We start from the raw sequence: 15,177 nt of genomic DNA on the forward strand, positions 1-15,177 counted from the left end.
AATGATCGCGGCCAGCAAAAATAGAAAAACGGATTTTAATAATGAACACGCTGGACCGCTTGAAGCTTCTTTAGAACTACTGTCTCCATATCTTATTTTTACGCTATCAAGTTTAATGCGGAGATTTTTCTCTACAATTGTCTTGGTTATGGCCACACAAATTAGCAAGAGTAGCAATTCGAGTGCCCTCTTTCTTGATCATCTCAAGCTTCCATGGTTATCATGTTTTTGCTTCTTCCTTTAGCATCACTGCCAGTCTTGGACCCATAGCCAATAAATACAGAACAGGATATAGAGTTTGGTATTGCTAAAGTCTTTAAGAAACCCGCAAGATTCTAAACTAAACATTAAGAAAGGCATTGTGGGAGGTAGGGACATAAATCAATGGCATACTACAATCATTTATGACTTCAATGTCATGATTACTGATGTGACTCAGCTGTGCCCGCTCATTTGGCACCAACTGTCACGGCTTCTGATTGGCTCCCTGTCAGTATTTGAACCCATTCCTGTCAATCCCCTGTTGTCAGTCCGTCTGCGAATCTCGTGTATACTAGGCAAGCCTTTTTCGACACTGACTCACGCCGGCGCCATTTTTTGCTCCTGTTTGTCTCCCGCTACGACCTGTTTTGATCCTGTCCACGTCTGCTCTCCCGCCCAACTTACGATCCGTTTTTGATCCAGACCACGTCTGCTCTCCCGTCCAGGCTTACGACTCGTTTCCGACCCCGACCACGTCTTGCTCTCCCAGTCCCGACTACCGACCAGTTTTCTGCCCTTGACACCGCCATCGCTCGCTACGGAAGATCCACTTCCGTGTTTGGATCACAATCCGAATACGAGAGCGACTTGCCTCCCGCGCTAAGCGAACACCGGATCGTGGGCGCAGCCCTTCCTCTTTCCTTTAATAAAACTTGTGAGAAACGTAACGCAATTGGGTCCTGTTTCCGTTCTGGTCTTGCCAGTCAACCAATAGCAGACGGGTATCTTAGGAACATGATCTATCATATGGACAAACGCAAAGTTTTCATAGTTTTTGAGAACACAAAATAACTTGTTGTTTATGTGGTATAGTCAGGAATATGCCGTAACGAGTCGAAAGCCAGGAGAGGAGAGTAGATGTGGTCAAGATCAAAAAACGGGTCGAAGCCAGGAAACAGACGGGAGCAAAAAACAGGAGTGAGTCAGGGTCGAAAAGCTTGCCTAGAGTAAACTGAGGTCCGCAGACGGACTGACAACAGGTGACAGAAAGGAGTGGGTTTAAATAGGCACAGGGAGCCAATCAGAGTCCGAGGCAGTTGGCGCCAAAGGAGAGGGCACCGGTGCTTCAATTCAGTAATCATTGGGGGGCTGAAATTAACATCTCATTCCACACTGTAAAGTGAAAACATTGTAAGGCGGGGACATTGTATCCCGGGGGTCTACTGTACTAGGTAAACACTGAATTGAAAGCTGGAAGGGAGAGATGTTGTTCAAGCAAACCCTGATGACTATTATAGGTGGATTGTTTTACTCATTGGTTGTGGTTGAAGCATACTCAGAGGCAAAGGCTGAACACTTTTTGTCTCTTTTAATTGGAAATAGAAATCATTTGTAGAAAAAGCCGGCATGCTTCACTTTATCTCCATTTGTACGACTTCCAAAACAAGCACAGACTCAACTCACGGACAATAAGCAGGACGAGATTCCGAAATGTCACAATGTTATTTTCTTCACTTACGATGAGCATAACAAGAAAGCTTGGTCCCCAACAGTCTTTTTCCCGCACTCGGGCGAGGTCCTCCGGTAAACCCTGTCAGTTTCTGCAAGAGACCTCTTCAATTGGACCGAAGTGAATTCGGTACATAGTCCATCAGTCAAGTTTGGTTCAGATGTCGTGGTTGGTGTAACTGACGTAGGTTGGTTTCGTCGGGAGAGCTGAGGAAAGAAAACAGGAAAAAACATATTTATCTTTTATGGGATTGTGAGGTTCTGGTCGGCTACAGTAGATCTCTGGGGTACGGAAGTTCTGTTTTACGATCTTCACGCCATTTTCCCTACAACATCAAAAACTTTGAAATTCCAACTTTCCAGTGCTCCTGCGTATGACAAGTCTCCAAGATGCCTGTCCGCTACTGGTCGACTTCATATAGAATGCTGATCTGCGATTGGTTTGCCTCATGGCATCATAAAAATGCTGATATGCTCTTGGCCTAACTCCTTCCCATAATTATTTTTTCTCTATTTTTTTTCTCTATTTACTCAGTTTTGAATTGTGTGTAACAAACTTGAATTTGTTGAGTGATAGATTCCAATACTAGTAATGTCATGATTACTCATTAATTTCACCTGTGCCCACTCGTTTGGCAACCTGATTGGTTACCCGTCCTTTTTAAGCTCAGTCCTTTCACTCGCCTGTTGTCAGTCCGTCAGCGAACCTCTGGTTCTACTAGGCAAGCACTTTGACTCTGACTCCCGTCGGTCCTGCTTTTTGCACCCATTTTCCACCCGTCCGTTCCTGATTTTTCCGTTTGTCTCCGGCTATGACCTGTTTTTGACCCCGACCACGTTTTGATCTCCCATCCCGGCTTACGACCCGTTTTTGATCCCGATCATGTTTTTCCTCTCCTGTCCCGGCTATAGACCAGTCTTTTCGTCTACGACACTATGATCTCTCGCTGCGGAAGATCCACTTCCGCATTCGGAACATGTTCCGATTCTGTGAGCGGCTTGCTTGCCGCGTCCAGCGAGCATCGTATTACGAGCGCTGCCTTTCCTCTTTATCTCAATAAACTTGTGGTAAATGTTATGCGATTGGGTCTGCCATTTGTTCTGGCCGTGACAAGTAATGATGCTAAACGGAGAGGCAAGGAGATGATAACAATGGAAACTAAGCTTGACAAATTAGAAAAATACGAACATTACACACCAGATGTCAAACTCCCTAAGGAATATGGCTATGACTAATTGACGATCAGGACACTTATTTAGAATAAGGAGGCGGTGTATGATAGATAGATAGATAGATAGATAGATAGATAGATAGATAGATAGATAGATAGATAGATAGATAGATAGATAGATAGATAGATAGATAGATAGATAGATAGATAGATAGATAGATAGATAGATAGATAGATAGATAGATAGATAGATAGATAGATAGATAGATAGATAGATAGATAGATAGATAGATAGATAGATAGATACTTTATTCATCCCCGAAGGGAAATTCACATTTCCAGCAGCATCCCTGAGCGGAGAACAGTACAATAATAAAGCCAAAAGAATGCAATATACAAATACCCAGTGTGACGTGCAAATGCCCACTGTAGCGTGTTATATAGAGTAACTAAATAGTGCTACACAGAATACATATTGCAGTAAGATTCGGTAATATCCAATGTAGATGGTGTGGTTTAATGTGGGCCTTTACTCTGCCGGGTGGAGTTAAAGAGCCTCATGGCATGAGGAAGAAAAGATCTCTTCAGTCTGTCCGTACTACAAAACAGTGACAGCAGTCTGTCGCTGAAACTGCTCTTCTGTCTGGAGATAATGCTGTGTAGTGGATGCGATGGATTGTCCATGATTGACCTCAGCTTTTTCAGTGCTCGTCTCTCAGCTACTGTTGTTAGGCTGTCCAGCTCTTTGCCCACAACAGAGCTCGCTTTCCTAGCCAGTTTATTGAGACGAGAGGCATCCTTCTTCTTGACGCTGCCTCCCCAACACGCTGCCGCATAGAAGAGGGCGCTTGCCACTACTGTCTCATTGAATATTTTCAGGAGCTTTTTGCAGATGTTGAAGGAGGCCAGCCTTCTGAGGAAGTAAAGTCGGCTTTGCCCTTTCCTACATAGAGCTTCTGTGTTGGCAGTCCAGTCCAGTTTGTTGTCCAGCTGCACACCCAGGTATTTGTAGGTCTGGACAAATTCTACACATTCTCCCTTGATGGTTACAGGAACCGGGTGAGTTCTGGTTCTCCTGAAGTCCACCACCATCTCTCTGGTCTTGGTGGTGTTTAGGTGCAGGTGGTTTGCGTCGCTCCATCGGACAAAGTCCTGAATCAATTTCCTGTACTCCTCCTCCTGCCCGTTTCTGATACATCCCACGATCGCAGTGTCGTCGGCAAACTTTTGCACATGGCAGGACTCAGAGTTGTACTTAAAGTCCGATGTAAATAGAGTGAATAAGAACGGAGAGAGAACGGTCCCCTGCGGAGATCCTGTGCTGCTAACCACAGTGTCCGATGTACAGCCCCCCTGTTTCACATACTGGGGTCTGCCTGTCAGGTAGTCAGTAATCCATTCTACAAGGTGTGAGCTAACTCCCATCTCTGTCAGTTTCCTACTCAGTAGCAGAGGCTGTATGGTATTGAAGGCACTGGAGAAGTCCAAAAATGTAATCCTCACAGCCCCCTTCGCCCTATCCAGGTGAGAGAGGGATCGGTGTAACATGTATACTATAGCATCCTCCACTCCCACCTTCTCCTGGTAAGCAAATTGCAGTGGGTCGATGGCGTGACGGACCTGTAGCCTCAGGTGGTGCAGCAGCAGCCGCTCCATGGTCTTCATCACATGTGATGTCAGGGCGACCGGCCTGAAGTCGTTGAGTTCCTCAGGTCTTGATTTCTTTGGGACTGGGATGATGCAGGATGTGCATATAATGAACTGCACGTCTAAGATGCTATTGGTGAACGTCATCTAAAACGATTGTCTGCTGTTGGTCTGAATCACAGCATCATGAAAATGCTGATGTGCCATTGGCTTAACTCTCTCCAACAATGCCTTTCTTTTCGTTTGAAACAGAATCTCATGTCAACATTTGTGTATTTCTCATACTGTATTCATTAGCTATGGGACCCAGGAGATGCAGTGATGCTAACTGGGGAAGCAAAACAATGCTAACCGTGGAAACTAAGGTTGCAACAAATCGAAAATTTAGACAATTGTTACTCGTAATAAGGAAGTTTAGTTGCACTCTAAAAACACTTGGGGTAAAAATATCCCAATTTGGAGTCGAAAATGGACCAAGCTAATCACTTGGTTAATTTGACCCCAACGTCCTGTATTGTTTGACATTACCAACCCCCACAAAAATGGAAAATATTTTGTTTTTACGGGCTCTGCAAAAAAAGTATTTTTGTTTAAACCTGGAGATTTCATGATTACGGATATGCATCACCTGTGCTCGCTCCTTTGGCGCCAACTGCCTTGGACTCTGATTGGCTCTCTGTCCCTATTTAAACCCACTCCCATCTGTCCCCTTTTGTCAGTCTGTCTGCGAACCTCAGTTTACACTTGGCAAGCCTTTTTTTCGACCCTGACTCCAACCTGTTTTTTGCTCCTGTCTGTCCACCGGCTTCGACCCATTTTTGATCCTGATCACGTCTACTCTCCCGTCCCGGCTTTCGACCTTTTTTGTCCTTGACCATGTCTACTCTCCTTTCCTGGCTTACGACTTACTTCCGACCCCGACCACGTTGTTGCTCTCCTGTCCCGGCTACTGACCCATTTTTCCGTTCCTGACACCGCCATCGCTCACCACAGAAGACTCACTTCCACGTTACGAGCGACCTGCTTCCCGCGCCCAGCGATCACCGGATCGTTGAGGGCAACCCTTTCCTTTCTTCCAATAAAACTGAGAGAAACATAACGCAAGTGGGTCCTGTCTCTGGTCTGGTCCTGACAGGAGAACACCCGGGTTATCATTTCCTAAGTAATAAAAGGATATTTGGGTTCTCCTGAGTTAAAATAAATACATGTTTAAGGAAAATTGGTTCATTTCACAACCAACAATCTGTCTTATTTTGTTAAGAACCACCTAAACAATTGGGTAGTTTTTTGTAAAACAACCCTGATAAAGTTGACCCAGGTATTGGGTTAGTCCAATCAGGTGTTTGAGAGTGTATGGGTCCCAAGACTTGCAATGATGCTAAAGGTAGAAGCAAAAACATAATACTCATAGAAACAAGGCGCAGTATTTTGAAGAAATATGAAGAAGGCTCACAGAGTTTGAAGGAATATAGGTACCGGGGGTGTGTAACACATTAGGTAACTAGCATAGGTTTCTATTATGTTTTTTTTTTTTTTTTTTAAAGAACTGACCGGCAGCCTCCACGTCCTGGCAGAGCTCAGTCTTCAGCTGTCCGTTGGGCCTCTCGGCCGCCAGATGCGAAAGTTTTGTGGTCATGGTGGCGGCTGTCACCACCGCCTTGAAGCTTCGTTTTCGTTTCGGGACGTTCTGCTCCGGGTGAAAGACGATGACGTAGACTTTGGGAACGTAGAGCAGACCCAACGACACCGAAGCGCTCAGGCTCAGTGACACAGTTAGCGTGGCCGTCTGGATGTACATCTGAAGGGGGGGCGGGAGGAGAATCGTGACAATGACACAGATGTCTCCAGACAGAGCTAATGTTTTAAAGCGCTTTTAAGGTTTTCGAGCTGGTCTTTCGAACTAGAGATAGGGTTGGGGTGAAGCCTAGGGTCAGGGTTGGGGTTAAGCTTTTAATAAAGGGTTTAACAAGGTTTTACGGTTTCTAGCTATGGTTTCAGCTTTATATTAGGATTTCCAAGATTTTTTAGGGTTTGAAACTTCGGTTTTGGCCTCATCTTTGGGTTTGGAAGTATTCTAAGGGGTTTGAACTAGGGTCTGGGCTTCATGTTAGAGTTTTAAAGTGTTCTTAGGGTTCCAAACTAGGGTTTTTGATTCACATTAGGGTTTTAAAGTGTTTTAGTGTTGAAAATAGGGTTTGAAATTAGGGTTTTGGCATCACTTTAGGGTTTCAAACTATAGCTTCAGCTTGATAGTAGTGTTTGAAAGTGTTTTAGAGTTTTTTAACGAATGTGTCAACTATGGTTTCACCACCTGTTGTGGATTAACTGTAAGTCAGCAGCCTTGGAGTTGACAATAGCCTATTGTGTGTAGACATCTGGCGGAAGTCGTGGCAGGATGTTATTGCAGGAAACCACGAGCTATTAGACTGAGCAAGTCGGGGCCGGAAAAAACGTAGTTTGTTTTGAACACACTATAAATGCCGAAGTAAAAAGAGAAACTATGAACGTTGCTGAGTGAATGCAATAAAGAGTGTGCCCTCTTTTCCATATCTCCTCTCTGCGTATATGTCCTCTCTAAAACTCCAAATCAAGGTTTTAAGTTCTTTTTAGGGTTTGGAGATAGGCTTTCAAACGAGAGATTTGGCTTCATATTAGGACTTTAATCTCAGGTTCTGATTAAGGTTTAAAAGTGTTTGTAGGCTTTTCACTTACGGTTTAAAACTTCTGTTTTAGATTCAGATTCAGATTCAGATTCAGATCTACTTTATTGTCATTCTAGTACACGTGTATACAGAACGAAATGTCGATGCATCTGACCCCCACAGTTTCCTTGAATGTACAGAAATAAATAAAGTTGTTTGTATTTTGGCTACGTATAGTATTTTACCATAGTGCCGATAGTGCAAGAAGAGTAGCTAACCAGATGTGCAAAATGGGCAGTCAGGTTAACAAGTCAGGTACACTGTAACATTAACACTGTAACAATAACGCTGTAATTTACCATAGTGCAGAGAGCAATGTGCAATGAGTGGCAAGCTATAAAAAACTGCCAGTAGTGCAAAAAGTCAGATTAGCAGCCGTTTAGATTTAAGTTAACTATATGTTAGATTGACCATTTAACAGTCTAATGGCCAGGGGGACTAGACTATTGCGGAGCCTGGTGGTCCTGCACCGCACACTGCAGAACCTCTTCCCAGAGGCTAGCAGAGTGAACAGTCCATGATGGGGGTGAGAGGGGTCCCCGGTAATGTTCTTAGCATGGGATAGGCAGCGCTTCTGGCCAATGTCCTGAATGGAGGGAAGTGTAGTCCCGATTATTTTCTCTGCTGTCCTCGTTACCCTCCTCACACTACCCCAGTCGGTAGCGCTGCAGCCTCCACACCACACAGAGATACAGCTGGTCAGGATACTCTCTATGGTGCCCCTGTAGAATGTGATGAGGGAGGGTGGGGGCAGGTGGGCTCTCCTCATCCTCCGCAGGAAGTACAGGCGCTGCTGTGCCCTCTTAACCAGTGATGCAGTGTTCACGGACCAGGTGAGTTTGTTTGTAATGTGCACCCCTAGGAACTTGATACTGCTGACAACTTCCACAGCCTTGTTGTTGATGCAAAGTGGGGCATGGTTGGGCTGGTTTTTCCTAAAGTCGACAATGATCTCTTTAGTTTTGTCAACATTCAGGACCAGGCTGTTGTCCCTGCACCAGCCCACCAACTGCTCCACCTCCTCTCTGTAGGCTAGGTCGTTGTCATCCCTGATGAGGCCCACCACTGTTGTGTCGTCAGCATACTTCACGATGTGGTTTGTGGCGGACCTAGGGACGCAGTCGTGTGTCATCAAGGTGAACAGCAAGGGGCTTAGGACGCAGCCTTGGGGGGAGCCCGTGCTGAGGTAGATGACATCTGAACTGTTCTGACCTATCCGCACTGATTGGGGTCTGTCACAGAGGAAGTCCAGCAGCCAGTTCCGCAGGGGGGTGTTGAAACCCAGGACTCTCATTTTGTCTACCAGATGTTGTGGGATGATGGTGTTGAATGCTGAACTGAAGTCCAGGAACAGCATCCGCACATGGGTGTTCTTCTCCTCTAGATGTGTCAGGCTCAGGTGAAGCGCAGAGGAGATGGCATCCCTGGTGGAGCGGTTTGTCCTGTAGGCAAACTGAAAGGGGTCGAATGAGGAGGGGAGACTGGAGGTGATGTGCTCTTTAACCAGTCTCTCAAAGCACTTCATTATGATAGGAGTCAGTGCAACGGGCCGGTAATCGTTGAATGATAAGATCTGGGGTTTCTTTGGCACTGGGATGATGTTGGCAAATTTGAAGCATGATGGTACTTTGGCTTGGTCTAGCGAGGTGTTGAAAATGTCTGTTAGTACACAAGCCAGCTGATCGGCGCACTCCCTAAGTACCCGCCCCGGAATGTTGTCCGGGCCTGGAGCCTTCCTTGTGTTGACCCTTCTCAGGGTCTTCCTCACGTCAGATGAGTCCAGGTGGAGTGCTCTTTCGTCCTGGTTTGGAACCGCTTTCGCTGCAGTGGTGCCGTTTTGTGCCTCGAACCTTCCAAAGAATTTGTTGAGGTCATTCAGAAAGTCCATGCTAGTGTCATGCACTGGGGCGGTGGTTGGCTTGTATTTGGTAATGGCCTGAATGCCTTTCCACATATCCCTGGTGTTGGTTTTGTTGAGGAAACGTTCCTGGATTTTTTGACTGTACGTTCGCTTTGCTAGTCTGATAGCCCGGTTCAGGTTAGCCCTCGCTGATCTCAGCGCCTCCATGTCACCAGATTTAAAGACAAGGTTCCGTACTTTTAGTTGTTTGCGTATCTCAGCAGTCATCCAGGGCTTCTGATTGGCACGGGTGCATATAGTTTTGGTATTGCTGACGTCTTCTGCACATTTACTGATATAGGCTGACACAGAAATGGCGTACTCATCTATATTTATTGTGTTGTTGTAAGTGGCAGCCGATTTAAACATGTCCCAATCAGTGCAATCAAAGCAGTCCTGTAGTGCCTCCATTGCCCCCTCAGACCACACCCTCACCTGCTTCACTGTAGGTTTTTCTCTGGTCAGCAGGGGCTTGTATGCTGGAATTAGCATAACAGAAAGGTGATCTGATGAGCCAAGGTGGGGGCGGGGGGCTGCTTTATATGCACCTTTGATGTTTGTGTAGGCCAGGTCTAATGTGTTCCTACCTCTTGTAGCAAAATTTACATGCTGATGGAAATGCGGGAGAACTGTTTTCATATTGGCCTGGTTAAAGTCCCCCGCCGCAATAAAAATGCACTCGGTGTAAGCATGCTGCAGTTCACTCACAGTTCGGTAGAGAACGTCCATTGCCTCCTTCGTATTAGCGCTGGGGGGCACGTACACGGCAGTAATGATGGTCGCGCTAAACTCCCTCGGTAGGTAGAACGGTCTGCAGATCACCGTCAAAAGTTCAATGTCTCGTGAGCAGTGTTTCGAGATTATCTTCGCATTTCTACACCAGTTGTTGTTTGTATAAATGCATAGACCGCCACCTTTTCTTTTGCCGGTGAGCTCGCCGCTTCTATCGGCGCGGAAAGCAGTTAGCCCCACAATGCTAACAGCGTCACTCGGGATAGATGAGTTTAGCCATGTCTCCGTCAGAATTAAAGCACAACAGTTCGTCAACTCGCGGTTCGATGAGAATTCCAATTGTAAATGGTCCAGTTTGTTGTCCAGGGAGCGGACGTTGGATAGGAAAATGGATGGTAGAGGCGTTTTGAAGGGTTTAGCCTTCATCCGAGCCGTTAGCCCGGCCCGACAACCTCGTTTCCTTCCCCGGTCACAGCGCTTCCGCTTGCCACTTTTACTCGCTGCTTTGAAGGCCGCTGTGTTCTGTTGACGTAGCACTCCGAGGCTTTTAGCTTCATATTGGGGGTTTAAACTGCTTTAGGGATTTGAATCAAGGTTTGAACTTCATATTCAGGTTTTGGGACCTTTGTAGGGTTTATACGTTAAGTTGTAATGAGTTTATAGTGTTTCCGTTTAATATTAGGCTCCTGAAGTATTTTAGGGGTTCAAACTAGGATTTTAGAGTAGTATTTCTATGATTTGAAACTATAGTTTCAGTTTCATATTAGGGGTTTGAAGCCTTTTTATTATTCCAAATATGTTTGCGGCTTCAAATTAGCTTTCTGAAACGTAGAGTTTTAGTTACATAATGGGGCTGAGGAATGGCTTGACTAGGATTACATTTTAGAATCAATTCAAATCGGAGCCGTCTAGCTTGACTGATGAAATCCAAATTTTACTTTTGGGAATAATCCAAGGATTTGGTGGAAAAGCGGCTCCTAGCCTTGTCGGAGGAAATGAGCCCCTCCAGTTGGATTCCCCCCAAACTGTATTTCACTCCCCATTTTTGCAAACCTTGGCAGACTCACCCGCTCGGCAGACCGCGAGGTGCCGAAGAAGATGGGGATGAAGGCCAACCAGATGATGCAGGTGGTGTACATGGTGAAGCCGATCGGCTTAGCCTCGTTGAAGGTCTCTGGGACGCCTCTCGTCTTCACAGCGTAGACGGTGCACGTGACCATGAGCAGGATACTGTAGCCTAGCGAGCAGATCAGCGCCAAATCCGACATGTCGCACTTGAGCACGCCGCGAGCACGGCGGGGATCGGATGGGCGCCGCTCGCCGTAATCAACCAGAGCGCGGGGCGGCTCGGCCACGAACCAGGCTAACACCCCCGCTAGCTGTACGCTAGTTAGCGAGCAGGTGATCGCCAACTGCGAGGCGGGCGAGATAAAGCGGGGCGCCGCCACTGCCGTCTTGCCTCGGGCGAAGATGCGGTGGATGCGGTTGGTTTTGGTGAGCAGCGCTGCATTGCTGAAACACATGCCCAGGCCCAGGAAAACCCGGCGCAGGGCGCACACAGCAACACCGGGGGGCGCCACCATAGGGAAAGTAGCGGCGTAGCATAAGAAGATGCCCGTCAATAGTGCGTAGCTCATTTCTCTACCGGATGCCCGCACGATGGGCGTGTCGTTGTGGCGCAGGAACGCAGCTGCCACCCAGGCGGTGGCCGCCATACCCATTGCCGCCACCAGAACGGGCACCAGCGCCAAAGGCGAGCGCCACTCTAGCCGCACGATCGGGATGGGTCGGCAGCCGGTGCGGTTGGCATCGGGCCGCTGTTCGTACGGGCATGGCTGGCACGTGGACGCGGTGGCCAGGAAGTGGTAACCCTGGCAGGTCTCGCAGTGCCAGCAGCACGGCGCCCCCTTCACCACTTTCTTGCGTTGCCCCGGTCGGCAGGGCGTGCTGCACGAGGACGCAGGGAGGGATGCGCCCGTCCAGTCGAATTTCAGTGCCGACATCTGCAAACGTGGGCACAAAAATAGAAGTAATAGAGGTAAGATCAGGCTTTGGAAATCTAGCCCGACCCAGGCCCGCAGGTATTACCGATTGACTTGATTTGCAGGAGCCGGCCCGAAGCAACCACAAATTTCACTTTTTATTTGTGAGGACTTGGGAGGAGGGGAGGTGCTTTACGATGACGCATTAAAGACCGTCTTTTGTAACCGAAACGGTTTAAACAAGGCTGTATAAACATTGTGCAGCACGGCAACGCAGTGGTTAGCGCGTGTTCCGAGGTCATGAGATCGAACCTCCTGTGTGGAGTTTGCATGTTCTCCCCGTGCTTGTGTGGATTTCCTCCAGGCACTCCGGTTTCCTCCCACATTCCAAAAACATGCATGTCAAGTTAATCGGTCGGTCCAAATTGTCCCTAGGTGTGAATGAGCGAGCGAATTGTCTGTCCCTCTGTGCCCTGCGACTGCAGTTCAGTTCAGGGTGTCCCCTGCCCACTGCCCGAAGATAGCTGGGATGGGCTCCGGCACCCCCGCGACCCTACTGAGGATAAGCAGTGCAGATAATGGATGGATGGATGTATAAACATTGACATCTTTCAATATTTACATGTCTGCAGAGGTTACTATTTTCCTACATTGAGAGATTTTTTTTCAAGAGTTGACAGGAAAATTCCAAGGCCGTCCGTCAGTTTGACAGGTTAAAAATTGAGCCATAAACAACAGCAGTAGTACATCCTTAAGAATCTAGTACAGCACTACGAGAGAGAGAGAGGCAGAGAGACAAAGAAGAACAGTGACGGCCCGTCAAATTAGCTTTTTCAAAATGTATTTTTAGTTTAGTACTGATACACCGTTTCGGTATATATTCATTTTTTTCTAAAAAGTCAGCGAGAGAGATGCCTGTCCCGACCCAAACATAATGATTGACATTGAGTATTGTATTTTTCAGACTATAGGGTGCAGCTAAAAACTGCAAAATGGCCAGAAATGTAAAGGTGTGCGTTAAAACCCAATGCCCCTTATATATCGCAAAATACGGTATATTAGATTGGAAACACATACACTATTTAAACATGTGCATTACAACACAAGGTTTTATGGTATACTTCAGTATTTGTGCAATGATTGAACCTTTTTAAAACATGAAATGCAACAGGAATAGAATCCAGGTTGCGGCAGTGAGAGCACTGAAACTAGGCCACTAATGATGCTAATATATATTTTATCTAATCATCACACTATTTTTATTCACAGAGATGGAGAAAACAGAAAGTCGTCCTGAATGATAGAAACAAACCCGAAAAAAGCACAACCCGGGCTTGATTCCCGTTGCATACAATTTGTAATTTTCGGTGAGCGAGGCTGTTTTGATGAGGTACTGTAGTCTGAAGTTTGCAATAATCTGTGGTCTGTGCAGCCCTTTGAGACTCTTTGTGATTAAGGGCCAAACAAATAAACAAGACTTGACTTGCATAAATATCATAGTATACCCTAAACCTTGTGTAATAACGCACACAAATACTGTGTGCATTTCCAATATTATCCACCAGTATTTTGTGGTAAATAAGGCCAAAGGTTATAGAGCGCACTTAAAAATTTCTATCCATTTTGGGGTTTTTAAGTGAGACTATAGTCTGGAAAATAGGGTATGCTTCCTTTAATGGCATAAAAAAACGTATCAGGAAGCAGACAATAAAGAAGGCGGAGCTTACATTGAGGCTCAGGTGATTAGTCCATTGCCCGATGAACTTGTACTCGGCTTCCGAGTTCTCGTTGACTTGATACTGGAAAATGTCGTAGCGTCCGGGGGCGTCGCCGTTCTCGTTGAACGTCACCGGTGTCCCGGCACTTCCTGTTTAGGGCAGGAAATGTCAGGTGAGGAATTCAAAAACATTTTGAAAAAAATGATAATGCAAGCGTGCTCCATGAGAGGTTTTAAAATGTACGTTAAAATGAGAAAAATACATTAAAACCAAAGTATTTTTTGTTTAACTTCAATGATTAAGATGATTCAAATAATTATTAGTTCTCCATCCTCTCCGTTTGACTATAGTTTCAGCTTTTATTTTGAAAAGGATGGCTTTATCAAACACATAATTATATTTATTATAATTATATTTTTTTATATTAATATCCTGAAAACCATGCAACAGTGAATAGTTTTTTTTAATTTTGTTTATTTCAATGACAAAAATGATTTAAATAGCATAAATGGTCCTCTATCACTTTGACCAATGTTGTACATTTATTTTGCGGATCAATGTATTACCTCATTTAAATATATATATATATATATATATATATATATATATATATATATATATATATATATATATATATACACTGTAATCCGCGGTAAATGGGGACCAGAAACCCCCCAAAAATTTGAAAATCTGCTAAGTAGAACACCAATGCCCCATGTTTAACATGTGCTCAGCTGGCCTACTGCCCTCAGGAACAGTTGACCTGGGCTTAATGGACCGCGGCCAAAACAGTGCAGTTCCTTTCAGGCTGAAAGAACGGAAAGAAACCTACAAGGGGATACAAATTTTCTCTAAGCAATAGACGAGTGGGGTTAATAGATTGTGGCCAAAACAGTGCAGTTCATTTCAGACTGGACAAAATGCCATGCCTCAGCGCTTGGAAATTAAAAGAAATGTGCTTGGCGGACCATGGTTCACTTTTGGTGGAAAGAAGGAAAAAAGAGGCACCACACGTGCCACAAGTTTGATTTCTCAGCCCCTCCTCTCAGTAATAGTCAACCGAGGATAATGGATCAGGGCCACAACCAAGTATTTAATTATAATTCCACGCCTGTCGACAAAAGTTCCTTTTGCCGGACAATATAGAATTGGGGATAATGGATCGCAGCCAGACAAGTGCAGTTCATTTGAGGTGAAAATAACAGCAAAAAACAGCAAACAGAAGTGTGCTCTTCCTGGTCCTTGCAGCAATATAGCATTAGGGATAATGGAATGCGGCTGCACAAGAGCAATAAAGAGCTGCCAGTCCTGACAGAAATGCACTCTGCTGACCCCCGCTTGCAGTAATATTCTATCTGGGATAATGGATCACAGGATTTTTTTCAACCAGGGGTACGCTGAAGTCACGAAGCATGACGTGCAAAGTAGCAAGGGATTTACAGTCTACATATTTGGTGTGCAGTGTTATCATTTTCCTACCTCCCCTCTTAAAATGATTGTAATTCCCTACTCTTGGAATTTCCCCTGGTGGCAAGCCAGCAGCCACTGGCCAATTGATTTGATTTGTTTTGAGCAGAGTCGCAAAAACTTGACCCCAAAAGTGCAAGCTACGGA

General features: G+C 45.7%; 1 protein-coding gene across 1 annotated transcript in view; it reads right to left on the minus strand.

Moving 5' to 3' along the window:
• Window positions 1-1,555: 1,555 nt before the first annotated feature.
• LOC148363234 (metabotropic glutamate receptor 8-like) overlaps window positions 1,556-15,177 on the minus strand; it is a 51,262-nt gene continuing 37,640 nt past the window's right edge. The window contains exons 8-11 of the mRNA XM_088340849.1: window positions 13,573-13,712; window positions 10,931-11,866; window positions 6,081-6,327; window positions 1,556-1,917 (exon numbers count right to left, since the gene is read on the minus strand). Coding sequence (XP_088196975.1) covers window positions 1,868-1,917; window positions 6,081-6,327; window positions 10,931-11,866; window positions 13,573-13,712 — 1,373 coding nt within the window. The 3' untranslated portion in view covers window positions 1,556-1,867. The remainder of the gene's footprint in view (window positions 1,918-6,080; window positions 6,328-10,930; window positions 11,867-13,572; window positions 13,713-15,177) is intronic.

Source organism: Urocampus carinirostris, chromosome 7 (assembly GCF_059441175.1).
Source record: "Urocampus carinirostris isolate Australia breed hairy pipefish chromosome 7, RoL_Ucar_1.0, whole genome shotgun sequence".
Taxonomy (NCBI): Eukaryota; Metazoa; Chordata; class Actinopteri; order Syngnathiformes; family Syngnathidae; genus Urocampus; species Urocampus carinirostris.